Source organism: Argiope bruennichi, chromosome 7, assembly GCF_947563725.1.
Source record: "Argiope bruennichi chromosome 7, qqArgBrue1.1, whole genome shotgun sequence".
Classification (NCBI taxonomy): domain Eukaryota; kingdom Metazoa; phylum Arthropoda; class Arachnida; order Araneae; family Araneidae; genus Argiope; species Argiope bruennichi.
The window spans coordinates 107,798,659-107,818,195 of NC_079157.1; the positions used below are offsets into that span (position 1 = coordinate 107,798,659).

The 19,537-nt window shown below is 26.9% G+C and overlaps 1 protein-coding gene across 2 annotated transcripts in view; it reads left to right on the plus strand.

Annotated features, from left to right (window-relative positions):
- LOC129975970 (NBAS subunit of NRZ tethering complex-like) overlaps nucleotides 1-19,537 on the plus strand; it is a 93,422-nt gene that overhangs the window by 50,031 nt on the left and 23,854 nt on the right. For both annotated transcript variants that reach the window (XM_056089279.1, XM_056089280.1), the window contains exons 37-44: nucleotides 6,044-6,118; nucleotides 6,277-6,428; nucleotides 11,582-11,714; nucleotides 13,184-13,319; nucleotides 13,526-13,602; nucleotides 14,316-14,474; nucleotides 16,668-16,879; nucleotides 17,595-17,705. In XM_056089279.1, coding sequence (XP_055945254.1) covers nucleotides 6,044-6,118; nucleotides 6,277-6,428; nucleotides 11,582-11,714; nucleotides 13,184-13,319; nucleotides 13,526-13,602; nucleotides 14,316-14,474; nucleotides 16,668-16,879; nucleotides 17,595-17,705 — 1,055 coding nt within the window. The remainder of the gene's footprint in view (nucleotides 1-6,043; nucleotides 6,119-6,276; nucleotides 6,429-11,581; nucleotides 11,715-13,183; nucleotides 13,320-13,525; nucleotides 13,603-14,315; nucleotides 14,475-16,667; nucleotides 16,880-17,594; nucleotides 17,706-19,537) is intronic.

Here is a 19,537-nt window from a genome sequence, read left to right on the forward strand (position 1 = left end):
AGACAGAGATCTGTCATCCCATCCGGTGATGCATTACAGTTCTGGTGCTACATATTCTATAAAATTTTAAGAATGGCACTAATCCTACAGTGAAATAGTAATTGATTTGCTTAATATAAAATAAAATAAGAAAATAAACACAAAATGAGACACATATTTGCATTGAGCCTATTTTATTTTGAGGGTTGATGGATTTAAAACGAGATTAAAATTAATTAAATACTATTGAACGCGCCTATTGAAAGTTTTCAAAGTCAGATGTTATGAAGCAACGAAATCAGGATTAAGATGATGGATACAATTGAAACATTTCAGTATTCAGCAGAGTTCGATGAAATTCATTCTTCACAGAAATACAGCAAACTGTTCTGATGCAATGCAGTAAAAATGTTCTGATCAAGATGTTGGATGCAGTTGTCGCATTTCCGCTGTCTAGATCTTCAAACAACGTCTCTTCTTAAGTCCATGAAGGTAATTCCTTAAAGGAATATTATAGAGTCACAAATCGGGGTAACCGCATGCGGTCAAAAAGTCAAATTCGGTACAAAAAAATCCATCATCAGGAAGATAAGCACAAGTATATACAAAGCAAAAAAAAAGTTCCGCAGTGTGAATATATATAAATAAAAAGAACACGAAATATATACAAAAATCTATATACACTATATACGTGTTTTGCCTATACAACTTCATTTCTTTTGGCTTTTGAGAAATTCTTACCTCTGCTCAGTATTTGGTGGATTGGTTTGGACAGCAAAATTGTTGGCTTGAACAAGCTGAGAATTTCTAATGATGATAAGATAGACATGTTGGTATTGCAGATAAATTCGTAGTTGTTTTATAGCTGCTACAGCTTTTATAGCTTCAGGAAATATTGGTGATTGTTTCTGAAGAGAATTTCAAATGATGATCATTTTCATTAGGCAGTTTTTTTAGAAAGTTTGATGATCTTCTTATAGCTAGCATTAGTAAATGTTGAAAAATGTCTTTTGGCTTTAAACCAGAATAAACTTGAGATTTGAAATTATTCTAGGATTCCTTTTGTACGTCGCTATTGTAGAGATGTCACTGGCATTTTCATGGCTGTAATTAGTTTCAGTTTAAAAATGCCTGGTGTTTGAGAATCCACTCTGCACAAGCAAAATTCTAATCTGGATCAACGACTTCAATATCAGCCAGAGAATCTTCATATGTTAGATATTCATAAAACGGGTTTATGAAGGGATTCAGGGTGAATGCAGTGACACCCGGTTTTTTCATATTTGCCTCTTCATCTATGGTTGAATCCGAATCAATATCTTTCACATTATATTGTTGCATAGCCTCATCCATCGAAGTAGATGCATCGATTTCGTAACTTGTTGCTATTTGACATCCACTATGAATTTTATTTAGTTCTTTCATCAGAAAGTTTTTTAAAATCATAATAAATGGGAAAAAATATATACATGCAAACCAATCATACAACTAAAAGACTCTGTAATAGCACCAAAGGAGTGTGCATATTGTGGCAAATTCCAATACACCCATTTCGAACTTTTTTTCCTATATAAAACTGGTTTTAGTATCGCTCAAAATAACACACAACACTTCAAGTTCAAGCGTAGAAATGACCAAGTTAACAGTGATGTTATTATATTGAGTTTACTGTTTGAAAATTCATTATTTCTGTGAATTAATGTACACAATGTGTTGGTGCTTTCATTGTTAAAACGTCTTAGAAAACAATTCAAATTATTCTGTTTTCAGCATTGTTTTGTTTTTTAATGTTGAACAATAATGCAGATTTATATTGTTTAAAACAGTAATTAACTAGCTGCAATGCCCTTTAATTTTAACTGAAATACATTTTACGTAGTTTTAGATTAAAAAAATGAGATAATAATTTGCTTTATAATTTACGCCTGCAAGTAACTTTAAAAAAAGCGGTGTCATACGAAGTTTAGTTTTGTGATTGCGTTAGAAAGGATTGTGCTCATATGCAATTTTTGCAGTTTCATAATTTCTGCAAATAGCAACAAAAAAAAAAGCCGCATCATACAAAATTTGGTTTTGTAATTGCTTTAAAAAAGAATATGCTTGTGTGCAATTTTTGCAGTTCCCTAATTTTATTCACAAATTTGGTAAACATATATTATTATTAATTGGACAAAGAATTAAATTTACAATATAGCGATATTCAGAAGACATATGAGTAGCGTATTTATGTTTCTTAATATTTATATTATTTTATACGATTGATTTCCATTTGGAACGTACATATATATAATAAATAGAGCATATGTAATCAGGGGTGTTTGTGCTCCGGGGAAACCCCGGAATTCCGGGGATTTTGAACTTCGATCCCCGGAATTTCCGGGGATCGTCGTTCAAAAGGAAGTAGGAATAATAATGAATTATTTATTTTGATCTAGGTAATTTTGTTTGCTTTGAAAGCAGAAAACGCAAGGTCAGTGTGTGCGGTGAAAACTTTTCCTTTCTTTCTCCAAAGGCAGTGATAATGCGTGAAAAGGGGGAAAAAACTTCTGTTTTGTTCTTTCCTTATTGCGAGTTATGACTCATTCCCCCGGTTCTCGGACATTCTCTTCTGGATTCTTTTCGGCAAGTAGGCGCGGCAGAAAAAAAAGGGGGAGACTTCGTTCGACCAGATGTGCGATAACGTGACTCTGGGTTCAAAGGTCTTATCTCTCCTGGCGTGGCGCCAATAAGTAGAGAAGGGGGATTTTTCGCCGTATTAGCTATTTGTCATTGATCACTTCGCAACTTTTTTTTCTCCGCTGTGTAAAATTTTAGTTTCATTTATTGATGCACGTGTAAATTTTTCGTTTCGCTTATTGAAATATTTTTTTATTTATGTACGCAAGAGAATTTCATTTAGAAATTTCAGCATATGAAACAGAAATTACCCCTTAAAAATTCATATCTAATTAGTTTTACAGCATTAGATCCAGAGCTAAGAGGTAAAACCAGTACAATATTAGCTTTTAAAAAATTATCATCTTTTATGTCCCATATTTTTAGTGATAATGAAAAGTCAAAAGTAGAAGCTGAAATAAGGTTATACCAGAGTGATATTGATATCACCAAAGAAATGCTCTACACATCTGATGAAAGTGGAAATCAAGTCAAGTGTACAATTGATAAATATTGGTCTAAAGTTTTTAATTTAAAAGATGATTTCACAAATGATTATAAGTATCCTACATTGGCTAAATTGGTCAAAGCCTGCCTTAGCTGCTTCCATGGCCCATTAGTGGAAAGTGCATTCAACTTAATGGATACACTTGTCACTGACTATAGAACCTCTCTTAAGATTGATTCCCTAGATGCAGTGTAGACTATTAAATATGATTTAATGGCTTCTAAAGAAACCTCATGTGAAAAATATGGCTCAAAAAATCCAATGACTGATCCAATTCACAAAGATCTCTTACTGAATATGAACAGAAGTTGGAAAACATATCAAGAGGACTTAAAAACATGTATTTCAGATGAGTCACCTATAAAAGTCTCTGAAAAACCTTCTACATTAGCAGAAAAGCAAACTGCTTCTACCTCTGCATGTCAGTTCTCGGGGAAATTTCTTCAACTGTAAATGAGGAAAATAAAAGTCAACCTTCCTGCAATTATGAAGTTCACCACAAAAGAAAGACAAGCCCACAAACATCAGAAAATAAAAAAAAGCAGCAGAAATTAGATAATTTTTTTTAAAAGAATTAATTCAGGTAATTTAAAATATTTGCATAAAATGTAGTAGTTTATATGTTTGAAAATTTATGGTTATTAATTTTGCAAAAAAAGTAATTCATTGAACTTTTATAATTAGGTCATTCAATACTTCATAATTGTAATTTTTCATTTCTCCCCCCCCCTTCTCGAAACTCCAAAATGCCGGTAATAAGTCCGTAAAAGTTTCAGGGGATTTTTTGGGGTCCCACAAACACCCCTGATGTAAGACAAGTAAAATAAAATTGTTTTAATATTTTAAAATATAGCAAAATTATGGATATGGTGCTAAAACTATCTGACTTAAATGAAACTATCTACACCGAGTGTCCCCAACGAATCAGCTGGTCTGTATGTTTAGTTTAGTTTAGTTGCATTAACGTCCCCTTTTAAAGCAACATTAAAGCTATTTTAGGATGCAAAGTGTAATTTTGAACTGCGGTCAGATGACGAGGACAAAACCTAAGCTTGACCCTCTCCAAAATTTCACACCATACCGACGGTGGGACGTTTGGCACTGACGAATTTAACGTGCACCAGACCCTCTTAAATGCAGTTCTTTCTTGAAATTGGATTTCGAGCCTGAAATCCGCAGGTTCCGAAGCCGCGATCTTACCACCAGGCTACCGCGGCCCAGCTGGTCTCCAAAGGCGATTAATAAGAGAAAAAAACATTTGTTGTATATTTTTTCTTGATAAATATACAGTTCCAGAAGACTATCAGATGCTATATTGGAAAGCCTATATTTTAATTCACATGCTTCTGAAATTCATGCGAGTCTTCTAATTTTTTTAAAGAAACGAATATAAATCCTTTAATAAAATCGGCGGAACGCGAAATGAAATATATTCAATTTAATAAATAGAACGGATTTCAATTTCCTTTTCCAAAAGTACCAGATTTAGTATAAAATGATTTTTATATGAGTAATAAAAACGCTATCTAATTTGCTGTTTTATAACCGTAATATTTAATTTGATGTAACCTCCGAGCTTTCTGACTACGCACTTAAAGTAATTGCATTGAAAATGCAGCAAGATACAATTATAATTTTAACGAATATAATGTGGCAAGGCCCACAAGAGGGGAAAAAAAAAAATAGAATTGAAAAGATTTGGGTTTTTCGATATTTTGTAAGAACTTCTTGAATAGGAGAAAATGCGAAAAGTATCAAAAGGGTTGTAGAATATGATCTACCTCCAGCATTCGTAGCAAAAACTTCTTTGTGTTGTATAAGTCTGTTTTTAACACAAAACATTTTAAACTTTTCAGTTATAATGCTTGGTCATAAATCTGAATCACTTATATGTATTTGATCACATTTGTTATTGTAATTCTCATGGCTATTTTCTGATTCAATCATATTTGTTTAAACATATGATTCTTCAAAGGTTTTCACAGTTTTTACACTTTTATTGCAAGATCTTGTAGTTTGTGCAGAACTTTCTTCGCCAGTTGAAGCTTGAATTGTAATAACTTCTGAAATCGAAGCGATTTCATTGTCAGAATTACTTCATAGACAAAAAAAAAAAAAAAAAAAAAAAAAAAAATGTATGCATGACTTTTTAAAATTTAGCTTCTTTTCTTTTTTGCTAATTTTCTTTTTTGAAACTGAGTCTTGACACCCAAAAGGATACTTCTTTGGCAAGCACATGATTAGATCTAACAATATAAAAATTTTGTAGCATGAATTATCAAAGTAATATGCGCAATTTAACCTAGTAGGTGTGGTAAATGACTGTATTTTATGTTTATAATATGTTGCACACTTGCACTAAACTGTAATATATCTGTAAACGTATATTTCAAAACTCATCAATTATTGTTCCAGTTTAATTTCTCCCTCTCTTCTTTTTATCCTGCTATTACTATTCAGAACATTATTTTAGTTCTTGATCATGTTGGATCTCCTATAATCGTGGGGCCCCAGTACATAGCATCCCCCCCCCCCAGATGGTCAGCTCTGTCCCTATTAAGTTTCAATTTAAAGTGACATGATGGAAAAATTAGAAGGACAAAGCATATTGAATATGAATCTGCAACTCTTCTAAAATAGTATAAGTTATATCATTATCAAAATTTGAAGTTTAAAATTACTTTGGCAAGAAAACCTTTTAGACTAAAATTTGCACAAAAGATTCATTTGAAATTTTGAATCTATCATTCTGGCAAACTAGCTGATCACCAGAAGTGGCTGTAATTTATAAAAATGTGTTATAACTTGATGCTGTGGTATTTGCAAGTTTTTATTTTTCACGCTTGAACATTCTTAATTTGTATATATTATAAAATAAAATACATGTTTTTCTTTTATTAGGTTCTTCAAGATAGAGTCAAATTCCTTGTTGGGGATATTCCAATGAATTTTACTGCTATTGACTCAGAAAACAAGGCAATAATTTCTTTCTTACTTTTCATATCTACATAGTGCTTCATATGTAAAAAATTTCTTTAGCATTTGAATTTGAAAAAAAAAATCGATTTTAGGTATATTGTTGCATTTTAATGTATTTTTAGATGAAATAGTTGTTTCTTTCTTGTTATTCTTAGATGTGTGATATAGCCGAAGGTGATATCAATGGCATTAATACTCTTTGGCAAACAAGTGAAAAAACATTACAGGCCTTACAGTCAACTACACAAACGGCTAAAGTAGTTCTAACATCTGTGAAAAGTGTGCAGTTTTGGAAAGATGCTATTAAGTGAGTAGGAGTAAAAACATATTTAGAAAAAATTTATAAATAAGATAAATGAAGGATTTTTATATTTAATCTGTTGCTTTTAGTATTTATTGTTTATTGAACTTTAGCAGCAACGCAAACTAATATTAAAGGTATGTTATATAAGAGAAAAATTTTTAAAAATTATTTTCCATAAAATTATTTGTTGATATTGTTATGATATCTTAGATTCTTTTATATCTGTTGTGTTGATTTTACTTTTATATTGTAGCTAAATTCATTTTTATAGTTATAGTTATAAAAATGTATAAAATTGCATTATTTATTAGTATTTGTGTAGCGAAAGTATATGAAGTAGAGAAAGAATTTGAGCCTTTTTTTCTCTGAAAACTTTAAATATCCTTTTTCAAAATTTCGCATGAATTTTTTTTTTTTTTTTTTTTACTATAATTGCAATTTTTACAATGCAGAGCTTAGCAAGAATTAAAATATTTTAATTAAAAGAAATTAATAGTTAAAAATAAATTAATAACTAAAAGCTATTTTAGCAACTTTTGAAAATTTTGAATTGAATTATTTGTTAAAATGTTCTAATACAATAAGTAGAAATTTTGGTATTTTATCATTTTTTTCTCTGTTAAAATAATGGCATTGATGACATTGATTTGAGATTAATATGTAATTGAATCAATTAATAACATTGATCAATTCCTACTCTGAAATTAATGTGAAGATTTAAAGAAAATTTTATAGTTGACATTTTAGACTCAAAATTTTTTCTAAAATTCTTATTTCTTTTAAACTTTTTTTTTATTGTAAAAATGGAGAGTAAAAATTTTAATAATTCTTTACATTTATGTACAAAATTTAAAATGCTATTGTTTAAATTTTGTTAGAGTTCTTTTATTAGCCAGTGTTTTGAAATATTTAAACTGTACATTCTAATGATGTCATAAAAGAATTGCATTTAAAGTATTTGTAAATCAAGTCATTTCATTTTTGATTAAGTTTTCCACAAAAATTACTGTAACATATTGGTTTACATGAATTGAAATTTCTATATTTTTGCAGGGAATGCTTATATTGTTATTTTACTATTTTTAATGAATGATATTTTCCAAATTTTTTCATGTTTTATTTTCTTTTAGTTGAGATGGCCCCTGTTATTGTTTTATAATTGAACAATGTTGAGTTTCTTTGATGTTTTTGTTTTTTTTGAAGAGGGAATAATATTATTGATATTTTGGAAAGACTTATTGTTTATTTATTTTAATTTGTAATTATATAGTTCTTAAACCTATTTGCTAACAACATCTCAAGAGAAAATATACCACCAGTGCCAGATGTTTTGTTATTTAAATGAGCTCATGAAAGAAAATTAGGATGATGATGATTGCAGTAAAAGTGTGAAAAAAATATTATATGAATTTATAAAAATTTCACCTAAATAGTATTTTAAAACTGGAATTTATATTTAAATATTAAAAATTAAGTATAAGTGAATTCGGAACTAAAACATGTAAGGTTATAAAATGTTTATATTTTAGTTAATGTTTATTTTATTTACATTTTAAATTATTTTCTTTAATTTCATAATTTTATACTTAATAAATATTTTATTAAATGCATTTATTTAAGAAATCCTTTATCGTTTGCAAATTATTAAGCAATTTTCTAAACTTTATTTTTAAACAAAAGATGATGAAACCCTTTTAATGTATAACAATATTTGAAAGTTATTAATAAATATTGCCTCCGCATACAATTTGTAATGATTTATTATAAAGAGGTCATTTTAGGTTAGTTTTATACAAATACCATTTACATTGTTTGTAATCATAATAATTAATTAAAATTACTAAATATTAATTTTTTTTATATTTGTTAGAATATCATTTGATATCTCACATTTTTCAAACAAATATCTATTTTCCTCTATTTTCAATTTAAGAAGAAAAAATAATATTATCCTATCTTTAATCATCCCTTAATAATAATAATATTCACTTTTCAAACTAACAAAATGTATTTTCTATTCTGTCATCTAAATATTTCCAATTTGTGAGAATTATTATTGACATAATATAAATTTCTAGTTATGTACACAGAAAATAAATATACAAATATGTTTTTTTTTTTAAACAATATCATAAAATCATGGCGTGTTTCTGTTAATAATAATGGCCAGTTTAGAGATATTGAAGAGGATTGATTACAAGTGTAATTTTAAATTTCTGCTCTTATAGCTAAGCAAAATGTATATAAACACATTTCTTCTTAATATTTTAAAAACTTAAGATTAAAAAAAAAACCTTCATGTTATCTAAACATTCAGAAAAGACGCCTGTTTTTGCGATTTTCACTCAATAAACATTACCTGCGACCCTATGTTTTCTAGTAATTTTTCATCTACTTAATGCCTATTTTCCTTGCTCTGAATTTATCTTCCGCTCTCTGAGAACATCGGTACTGATATTGAGCGATGTTTTCTGGTTTCCATTTTAGTTTTTCTTGAATATCTTTACAACTCCCCAGTTTTCACGCTACACTGTTATATCAAATTATAAAATATAAAATTCCTTCGCATTAATATTTTCAGGCTTTTATTTTTCTTCAAGTTTTAATATTTTTGCAAATATGGGTTCTAAACTACTTTTCCGTTTTCAGTATTTTATATAATAGGCAATTCCAAGACTATATAATAATATAATTTCAGGAATATATAAATAGAATTATATAAAATATATGACATACTTTTAAATATTTAAAAGGGAAGAAAAGTATTAATTTCAATTGACATAAAAAATCACTTAAAAATTTTCTTAATATATATATATGTGTGTGTGTGTGCAAATGTTTTACACATTCAGATGAATATGAGAAGGAGAAACAGCAGTTTTGGTGTACAGATTCTTTCTTCCTTTTCTTTGTAATTTATTTCTTTGTCAAAATAAAGGAAATTGAAAATGAATAATTTTTTATCTTTCTTTTCTTATAATATAGCCATTTTGAATCCATCCTTCCTTAATTATATTTCAAATGTATTCATTTTTTTATTAAATGATTAAGTTTAAAAATTAAATTAACATTGAATGTGGTTTTTATACTTGTATAACTGTTAGGGAACTTTTATCTCATGTTTGCTTTTAATATTTCCTTCTTAAGATATTTATCGCAACCATCTTTACTCTTTTCGCTGCTTTTTTGCTCTGTGGAGAATATATTAAATGCAAATCAACTTGGGTAAGTCTTCTGTGTAAGAATGTAATCTTGCTTCCCAAACTCTTTTTTTTTTTTATTCGAAATTGTAACCGTTGAATTTTTAAATACAACATTTAATATAATAATAGATTTAAATGAAAATGGTGGAGTTTTTATTTTGACAGTAGGATGTTATTTTTTTTAATTTCTTAGTATTATTGTAAGCTGCTTTTTATTGTGAAACAAGTTGCATTGAACTTAAATTTTTGTTCCAATTAATAGCATTTACATTTTTCCATTTATATTTAACATTTTTATTATTGCTGGCTGTTTGTTATTTGTTAGTAAGTTTTGCTCAAAACATTGCAATTTCTTTTTTTTTTTTCTTAAGATTTTTTTCCCCTTCCTTTTTTAGTTTTAATTTCCAGTTTGTAAGGAAAGAAACTTGTGTTTTCTATTTTGCTATCCCTTTCTTGCTTTTCAAAGTTATTATAGAAATTTTAAGTAATTGTATATATCTTATCTACATAGTTTTAAAGCATTTTAAGAATGCTTTTTTCATCCATAGTAAAAAAGAAAACTTTGCATTTTGAAAATTATTTTGCTGTTAGGAACAAATTCTTTTCTTAATTTAATTTGCCTTATCAAATTTAATTTATCATTTGAAAGAAATGAACTTGAATACATTTATATATTATTAGTTTTTACATTTCATTTTGTGCATGTAACGTTTTAATTTTATTTGATTTCATTGTTTTGGCTTTGAAAAAACATTTTTTTAAAAGAATCTGTATGTGTGCTGCTTATTATTAGTTGCATTTAATAAAGGGGCCATCTCTTTTAAAAGAAAAGCAAAATATTTTTATCACAAAGTTCTTATACACTTTTCTTATGTTTAAATAATTTACATTGGTGCTCATATACTTTTATATGAATTAACACTCTCATGCATGACTTTTTAATTTGAGCATGACAAGAAATTTTAAGATATGTTATATTTTTATTTGGAGTATTATTATAAATTATTTTGCTTTCAAAATTTTTTACATGTATTGAAAAAGATATGTTTTTACATAACTCTATAAGTGAGCCATAACTATCTGCAAATAGAGTTAGATGGAAACATCGATGGATGTAACATTCCTGAAAGTTCCATTTCCTTTATAAGATGAAATATCCATCTGCAAGATGGATCGTGCAATAATAACTTTGTAGAAATATTTTTTTTTAAATCATCATACTGAAATTAGATCAACAACATCTTTGTATTTTCGCCATTTATTCACTTGAGAGAAAATTTCAGTTGATGTACATAATCTATCAAGAATGGTACAGGTGAAAATACCTCAATGTTCTTTTAAAGAATGGTGGATTGAGAATGTGAGAACTTCTCAATTGCTTTTGTGTACAGGTATTACTGCTACTTTTTTTATTTGTACCCATTGTCAGATTTTGAAATACTGACCAAGTTAATGTTGCAATCAAATACTAAACTTTGAGTTCTATTATTAAAATGCTTTTATTAATAAATATTGAGACAAGTTTGTATGTCTGAAACAAAAGTACTTGAAAACAATATAATTTTAATTTGCTTCAATTAATTAAAAGTTTGGAACTCTTCGATTATAATATTATATTACCATGTACTGAAGTGAAGTGAAAAACACTATAACTCTGTTGAAGCATTTGTGTTTTGATGTTGTTTTTAAGGTGATAATTATTTGCTATTCTCAAAAGAATTTCATATTCTGATTGTAGTACCAAATTATGCTTCAATAATTATCTCCAAATGATAATAAACATGCATTTTTTTATAAAGCTTTCATGCATGAGAGTTAAAATTGCTTATTTTTGATAGAGAATGAAGGTAAAATTAATATTTTTGACATAAACTTCATTTTAATGGCAGAAATTGAAATTATTTTATTAATTTAAATATTTTTTATAATTTAAATATTTTTTTAAATTAATAGTTGGGTTCAACCTCTGGCCCTTGGTTGGAATGGAAGAGCTCTCGATGTGGAAGAAGATTCCAATGTGAATCTTAACAAACAAGGAGTGTGTACTTTTTATGAAGGACTTGTAGAAAATGCACATATTAGTAAGGTAAGGTGGTAATCCTCACCTTAATTTACTCTTTGAAATAATCTGTATTATATGTTTCCTACAACTGTATGAAGTTTTTCATAATGAATATTTATTACTTTAAAATCTGAAATTATGCCTTATTGAACTATTGCTCTGAATTTCTATTCTGTTCTTATTTTTTACATTTATTCTGAAAAGAAAAAGGATTTGAAATTATTTTAGGATAAAAAAATAATTTACCTCAAATTTTTACAATTTTTTTCCACCCCTGTGATGTAAATTCTGTTTTCTAAAAAGTATACTTAGAAGAAATGCTGAATCATTAATTAAATTCATATAGAAATAATCATAATATGTTTAAACTATAAAAACATTTTTTTGTTTGTTGGTTTGGTAATCAGTAAGACTTTCATCGCTAGCAATGCAGTATTTTTATGGGAAAGAAAACACTAAAATATCTTGCAAAAAGCTGGTTTAATAAATTTTTGAACTCTCTCAAAATAGCACCTGTAATAATAATAGTAATAAATCCTGAAAATTCATATGGATGTTCTGTTTTAGAATTATTTTTTATTTTGAAAAATGGAATAATATTATTCAGAAGCATAAACACAATACCTTCTGTTTACACAAATAGAGGCATAATTTTATTGAAAAGAAAAATTTTATCCTAAAATATCAAGGCATATCCTCATCCAAGGCAATTATCAATTTAGTGATACACAGAGATCACTCACTCATTGAGTATTGAATGTTTCATTGGTCATTGGGGAGGATAGCTTTCACAACATTTGCATTCGACATACTTTTGTTTTAAAATTTTGTTCTTGAACTCTTCCTTTGAAAATTTTATGAAGATTGATAAAAGCCTTATTCAGAATGACCCAATTAATTGTCACAAGTACTTATTTTATGACATATATAGATTTTTTTTTCTTTCAAAATAATTAATTCAGTTTGAATTATTAAAAAAAAAATTCTTTTTTCAGTCTTTAAATTCTCCTTTATTGGATATTATAAAAAAAGTCTATCAGAAGAAAATTAATAATTTGTTGCTCCTTTATCCTGGATTGTGAATTATGCTAGATGTAATGCTAATTTTAAAAAAAATTGCTAACATGCTATGACAAAAAATATTTTTATGTGCATTAATAAAATGCTTTATTTTATCAAATATCTAAGTATTACCTGAAGGAATAGATGAAATTAAGTAGAATATATAAAATGGAACACTAAGTCAGCTACAATTTGAAAGAAGACAGTTCTGTGTGACAGACAGTTTGAGGAAAAGAATGATCTTGTATTTTTACAATCTGTTTATTGTTTGTTAATTTAAATACATGCATTATACCTGTTAATTTACTATCCATCTTAACTAAATTCATCCACTATACCTTTAAATAGTTAAATATTTTATGAAATAATTTAATTGTACATTCTAACTTTTACTAAGTTTTGTATAAAGTATGTTTCTTTAAAAATTTCAGTTTGAGACTAACTATCAGCGTTATGCTAGACCTGATCTACCTCAATCATTAGAAATTTCTACTTCTATTTTAAGAGCATCACTGATTCAAGATAGCTTGAAATATGAATCAGAAGCTTCTTCTTTAGAAAATTCTAGTAAGTCAATCCATTTATTCTTTTAATCATAAACAGATTAGAAACAAACTAGATTTTATATATATAACTCAAATTTTTTGATATAAAAATTTTGTGTAGTATATTTTATGGAAAATTTCACTGAATGTGATTGATATCTAGATATTTTAAATAAAACATTCATTTGTAAATAACTGTCATATATATTTTCCCCGTTTTTCTTTTAGTTATATTAGATGTGTCTAAGGCCTATTTGCCTGAAGATTTTCTGTACAGCCTTTGCCTTCTTCTTACCTTAAAAGATGTAAGTAGTATAGCTTTTAATCCTCAGATTATAGTAAGAATAATCTAGATTTTTCATCCAACTGAAACACTAATGTGGGTTAGTTTTTCTGCTAAGAATTGTTTTGACCATTAAAAAAAAAAAATTTTTTTTTTTTTTTTTTTGGTAATGATATTTTGACTTATGGACTTTAATAAGATCTCTAATCTTTAATAAAATAATAATCTTTATTAAGATCCAAATTAGACCAAGGTGAATTAGAATTCTGAAAAGAATAGAAGAAGGAATCCTTGTATATCACAGCTTATTTGTTTGCATAAATCACAGCTTATTTGATTTTCCCAAAATATTAGTAGCTTAACATTGAGATTTGTTTAAAATTTTATTTTCATAATTCATGATCAAAAATATATAATTATTATTTCTGAAGTTTTTATTTGAAAAGATAAAAATATTTTTATTAAAAGTAATACTAGTATGTTTAAAAAAAAAAAAAAAAAAGTTGATATTGTACAAAAGTAAAGCTAGTATGTTTTACAAAATTAAATAGTTCACTTTTCTCATATATTGTTCAGTTTTGAACAATATATTTTTTAAATATTATCATTGTAATAAAAGATATGAATTTTAAAAATTAATTTTGAGCATAATTGTAAAATTTATGTAGAATCTAATGAATAAAGTTAGCTTGTGCAACCTTGAAAATTTATTAACATATTTTTTAATTTCTACAGGCCGAGAAAGCTGAAGATCTTTTCAAAACATTACCCAGCTCACCGATTGTCCTGCAATTAGCTACTTTATATTATGCTATAAAAATTCATGTTGGTTTGAGCTTGCCTTTAGCAGATGAGATTGATGCAGGACCAGATCCTATCACATTTTGCAAAAAAGTAACTTTTATTTTTTTTATATTTGTAATAGTTTTTATTTTTTTGTTTTATTTTATTTTTTATAGGAGTTTATACATTTGTATATTAATCATTTTCAAATAGGAGATTAAGAGTGCTTAAAATATGCCAAATACAAGTACTTTTTGGTGTAACATAAAGCACTCAACCATAACATTCTGGGTTGACTAAATAACCAAATTGCTATGATAAATAATTTTGGCATCCTGTGGGCGATGCAAAATAGCTGCCATTATGAGGAGCTGATGTATCTGCCTTTACACAAAAGTACGTTTCTTCATAGTTTCTTCACGTTTCTTCATAAAAAAGTGACATTACTAGTATTATCCCCACCAGATAAGCGTAATCCCACCATTGTACTGGCATTCCCATATCTGAGGTGTCTTTAGTGAAATAACTTTCTGACATAATCAAAATAGAGCCTATCCCACCCAAAGGCTTATGGAGAATTTGGATGCTGCAACAACATTGAGGAGAATTATACTTATGCCATAAAAGCCTTCACTTTACACCATTGCTATATCATCAGGATAGCAAGAATTAACTATCAAACTGGAATCTTTTCAACTCCCCATTTAAAGTGCCTCTCATTGAGAAAATAAACTTATGATGGCTATGCTTGGTACACTTGTCATACAATTTCGCAGCTCACATGCAAAGTTGTACTTATTGAAAATTGTTTTGAAATTTAATGACAACGAGTTCTTTTATCTTTTGTGTAAATTTATAGATTAATGTCATTAATATATGTGTGATATTTCAGGCATTTTCAACCTTTTTAAATTCTTCACTACATGATAAAAATGTATGAAAAAGCATTTTCCTGTGAAGAATCAGTGTATCTTAAAGAAATTAAATTTTATCAGAGTACAAAATGTATTAATTCAAAAATATTTTTAAATAAAGCCTTTATTTCAAAATGAAATACGAATGTACTATATATTATACTGAGTAATGAGTAATAATATCAAATGGCAGTCATCAAAATTAATTATTAATGAAGAGCTATGTGATAACTTAAACTTGTTTCTTTGTGACCACTTTGAATATGTTGAAAGTGTATTCATTAATTTCAAATATAAATCAGACATAATTCAGACATTATTTTTAACTAACAGGATGACTAATAATTCAATTTTACCAAGGATATGATGTATTGAGAGGCATGGAAATTTTATATCTTTCTTGGAAATATATCTACATTCAGGTCTTCTGTACAACCAAAACAGCATACATTAGTTTTTTTTTTTTTCTTTAAATACATCTGGAAGGTTTTTCCCACTGGAAATATCTCAACAACAATAATTTTTTATTCTGAACTGAAGCCTTATCTATCACCTTGCATATTCAACCAGTGTGGTCAGCTTAAAGATGTGTGCATTCCAAAAATGGAAAATTATAAATGATACATATTTGAATTATAAATATTAAGCAAAAATTCCAAAAGTTCAAATTCATTTTGAACATATGTTTAAAATTTTTGTGTAAAAATTGTTGCATTAAAAGGGAGATTATGTTTTGCTGGTAATACATTTAATTTAGATTGAGAACCCTTGTGATACTTAATTCTATCTGCTGTAAAAGCATGCAGTTATAATTTGTTAATTCTGACCCTAAAATACAGAATTGAGTACAAAGTCTTTTCTCATTTTTTTTATCACATAAAAATTATTATACTTAGATGTATGTTTTTTTTAATAAATTGTTCCATATTCAAATTTATGATGACTTATTATCAAAAATTTAAAAGCAGTTTCTTTAAAGTTTTTATATTATTACTTTACTTTATTGATATCCAGTAAAATGTATTTATAACTCTGTTAAACACCCATGGAAGAGAAATGACTGTTTGAGTTTCATACAACTATATAAGGCATCACTCTCTTACCTTCATTCATACCAATTCATTAAAAAAATTAATTCATAATACAATTTTTTTTTATGTACTATCTATTCAGTAGTGGTAAAAAAATACAAGGATGTTATTAAACATTTTAACAGATATTTCAATCAGGAAAAGATTTTTATCTTGTTCGTTATATAAGCACTTGAAAAGAATCAACAATTGAAAAATGTTTACCAAATTTAAGCTCTCTTAAACAAATTTTTTGAAAGGAAATTAAAAATTTTGTAATTTACTTCTTATTAATCTATTAATTCTTGTATTATTTGCAGACTTTAGAAATGAAAAATACTGTAGATGCTTCTTCATGTTCATCAGTTGGAAATAATTGCGAAAAATATTTTGAAATGCTTCAAAAATATGATAAAATGTTATATGATTTTGTTCAAGCTGAAATCTTGCATAGCATTGGAGGTGGTGTAGATGCTACTCGATTTGCAAATGATGATGTTTATAAGAGAGATACAATTCTTGGCATTTCCATGTAAGTTTACTATACCAATTTTTCTTTGAATAATTCTAATTTTTATTTATAAATTTTAAAATTATTTTAAAAAATATTTTTTGTTTGAAGAAAATGACTATTTTGTTTTAAGTAATGACTGTATAATAATGTTGTTTCATTATTCAGTGTTCAAAATGAAGCACCTATAGATTTTGTAAAGAAAAAAAAAATGTTCAAAATGTCATTTCTACAAATGCATTAAAATCAAACGCAGATCATTCAGATCAATTTTCTTTCTGTCTTTTTTTTTTCTTTTTGTACTGTTTTAAATTCATAAGTTTAACTATGATCACCCATCAAGCACTGATTAATGCTTGATGGCTGAAACTCTGGAGCACCATGTTTCCTAATTTCCAATTATTGCTACTTCTAGAAGAAAGTGGTGTTAGAATTATAGGTAATTAAAGAAAAAAGAGCAATGCCATATATTTTTGAATATAAAGTAATATGCAGTTGTAATTTAGTGGAGATATTCAAAAGATTTCTGGAGATTAAAATTTACATTCATATTTAACATAAAATTCGTTAAAAATAATCTGTAATCTTTTTGAATTTTTTTTTTATATATAATAAAGAAGGGGGATGAGAAGTAGATTTGTGATAAAGTGTTCTATGAAAAAAAAAAGTTCTGGATGTTAAGGATGCATTTATTTGTTTTATGACTGTGGAAGCATTAATTTATTTGTTCTTTTAGGACTTTGGATGATGGCATATTCCAGACTGCTCTATCTTTAGCTGTTCATTATTCTATACCTCAATGGGATGTGTATATGTCACATTTGGAATATCTTTTCTCAGAATCTAGGTAAGTCTATTTCATCTTATTCTATTTTATAAAAAAGATGAGAGAAACTTATATTAGATTTGACAATCTAATTTATTTAATTTAAGGGCATCACTTTGTTATAGGCTATTTTGTTCCATTCTCAGTAGTTTATAGAAGAATTTAATATCTGAATGATGAATCCTTGCTATGTTACACCAAAAACTTTTTTATTTACTCCATTTTAAGCCTGCACCATTTGAAATACTTAACTATAAACAAAAATAACAATTTGTTATTGATATGAATTCCAGCTATTGAACATGAGTAATAATTAAATAAATAAAGGACTCTAAAGTGTTGTACTATGATAATGTTTTAAAAAATATGCTCTTATTTATATAATTATATTAATTATGATATTATGTTTAATGCAATTTATTAATAATATTTATTTAATATTGTCATAATGTCTGTGAATATAAAACCAGTAACTAATGCAACAAAAAGTATTTTTGTTAAATGTTTTAAATATTTTTTTAAAATTAGAGAAAAGAATTGAAGAGAAATAAAATTGGTATAATCAAAATGCTTATTTTTGTAATTTTGAAAGAATAGAAAAAAGGATTATTGTATATTAATATACTCCAAAGTTATTGAAAAAATAATTCAAAATTCTGTTTAATTAGTTTTTAATTAAAAATTTGACTGAAGTTTTAAAAAAAATTTCTAGTAAGCGTCTGTCCCCCTAGAACTATGCTGCAACATTAGGTAATTTTAAATCTAACAATCTACCTACAGAGGAATTTGAACAGTTTTTTGCTTCTTACGTACTGCTTGCCATGATTTACAAATAATATACCATTCTACAAAAGTAAGCTTATTAAACTTGCACATTAAAGCTTACATTATTGCATTGATATTGCATGTTCAGCTCCATTATATAGATGAATAAACTGTGTGATGATATCTAAGAACATTATAGCATGAACAATGGAAAAGTTTTCAAAATCAAATCTCTGTACTTGAAGACTGAGCCAGTGCAAGAAAAATAGAATTTGCTGCTATTTAATTATTATGAGGGAATTTTAATAATAAATAAAAGTTTCACTCAGCAAAGTAATATTGTTACAATGATGTTTTCCATATAAGATTCTATTGGTTTAAAAAACTAGCAGCACATAATACCTTCTGATTTTATAGAAGAATTTTAACTGGGGCATAAAGTATATATATCATTGAAATTTTTAAAAAAACATGCATAGTGTAGAATTATAGTTTACTAGCCACCTTTGGTGACCAGCCAGTTCGCCAATCTTTATGTTCGTTAAAATTTTAATAATTAAATATTTTATGCAATTTCTACTTTAATAGCTTCTTCATTAAAATATTTAAAAACTTCAAATTTTGATTGTCATATAATTCACTCATATTATAAAGGCCTTCAGTCATAACGTAATATGTATCTTTCTAATTTTCTGTTAGCTCCCGTAGAATTTATGCTTTAAATTAAAGTGGGAAGGATTAATGTGCAATTAATATAATAATATTTTTTACTGAAATAAAGCATTTTTTTATAATATGATTCCTGAAAACAGAGTCACTGGGCGTTTAAACTAAACTAAATAATATCTATAAGGAATATATGGGCACTAAAGAATATCTTTCTTAATTTATGTAATATCTCAAGAATTTGGCAACAAAATTTTCTCAGATTCATCATGAGCAGATCGATTAATAAACAATGTATAATTTTAAATGCATCAAACACTAAGAAAATAAAACGAATCGTTTAAAATAATCGGTTGAAAACAGGTTTTGAAAAAAACCACTTAAAAAACGACGTACTTAAAACTATAAGCATATGCAAAAAA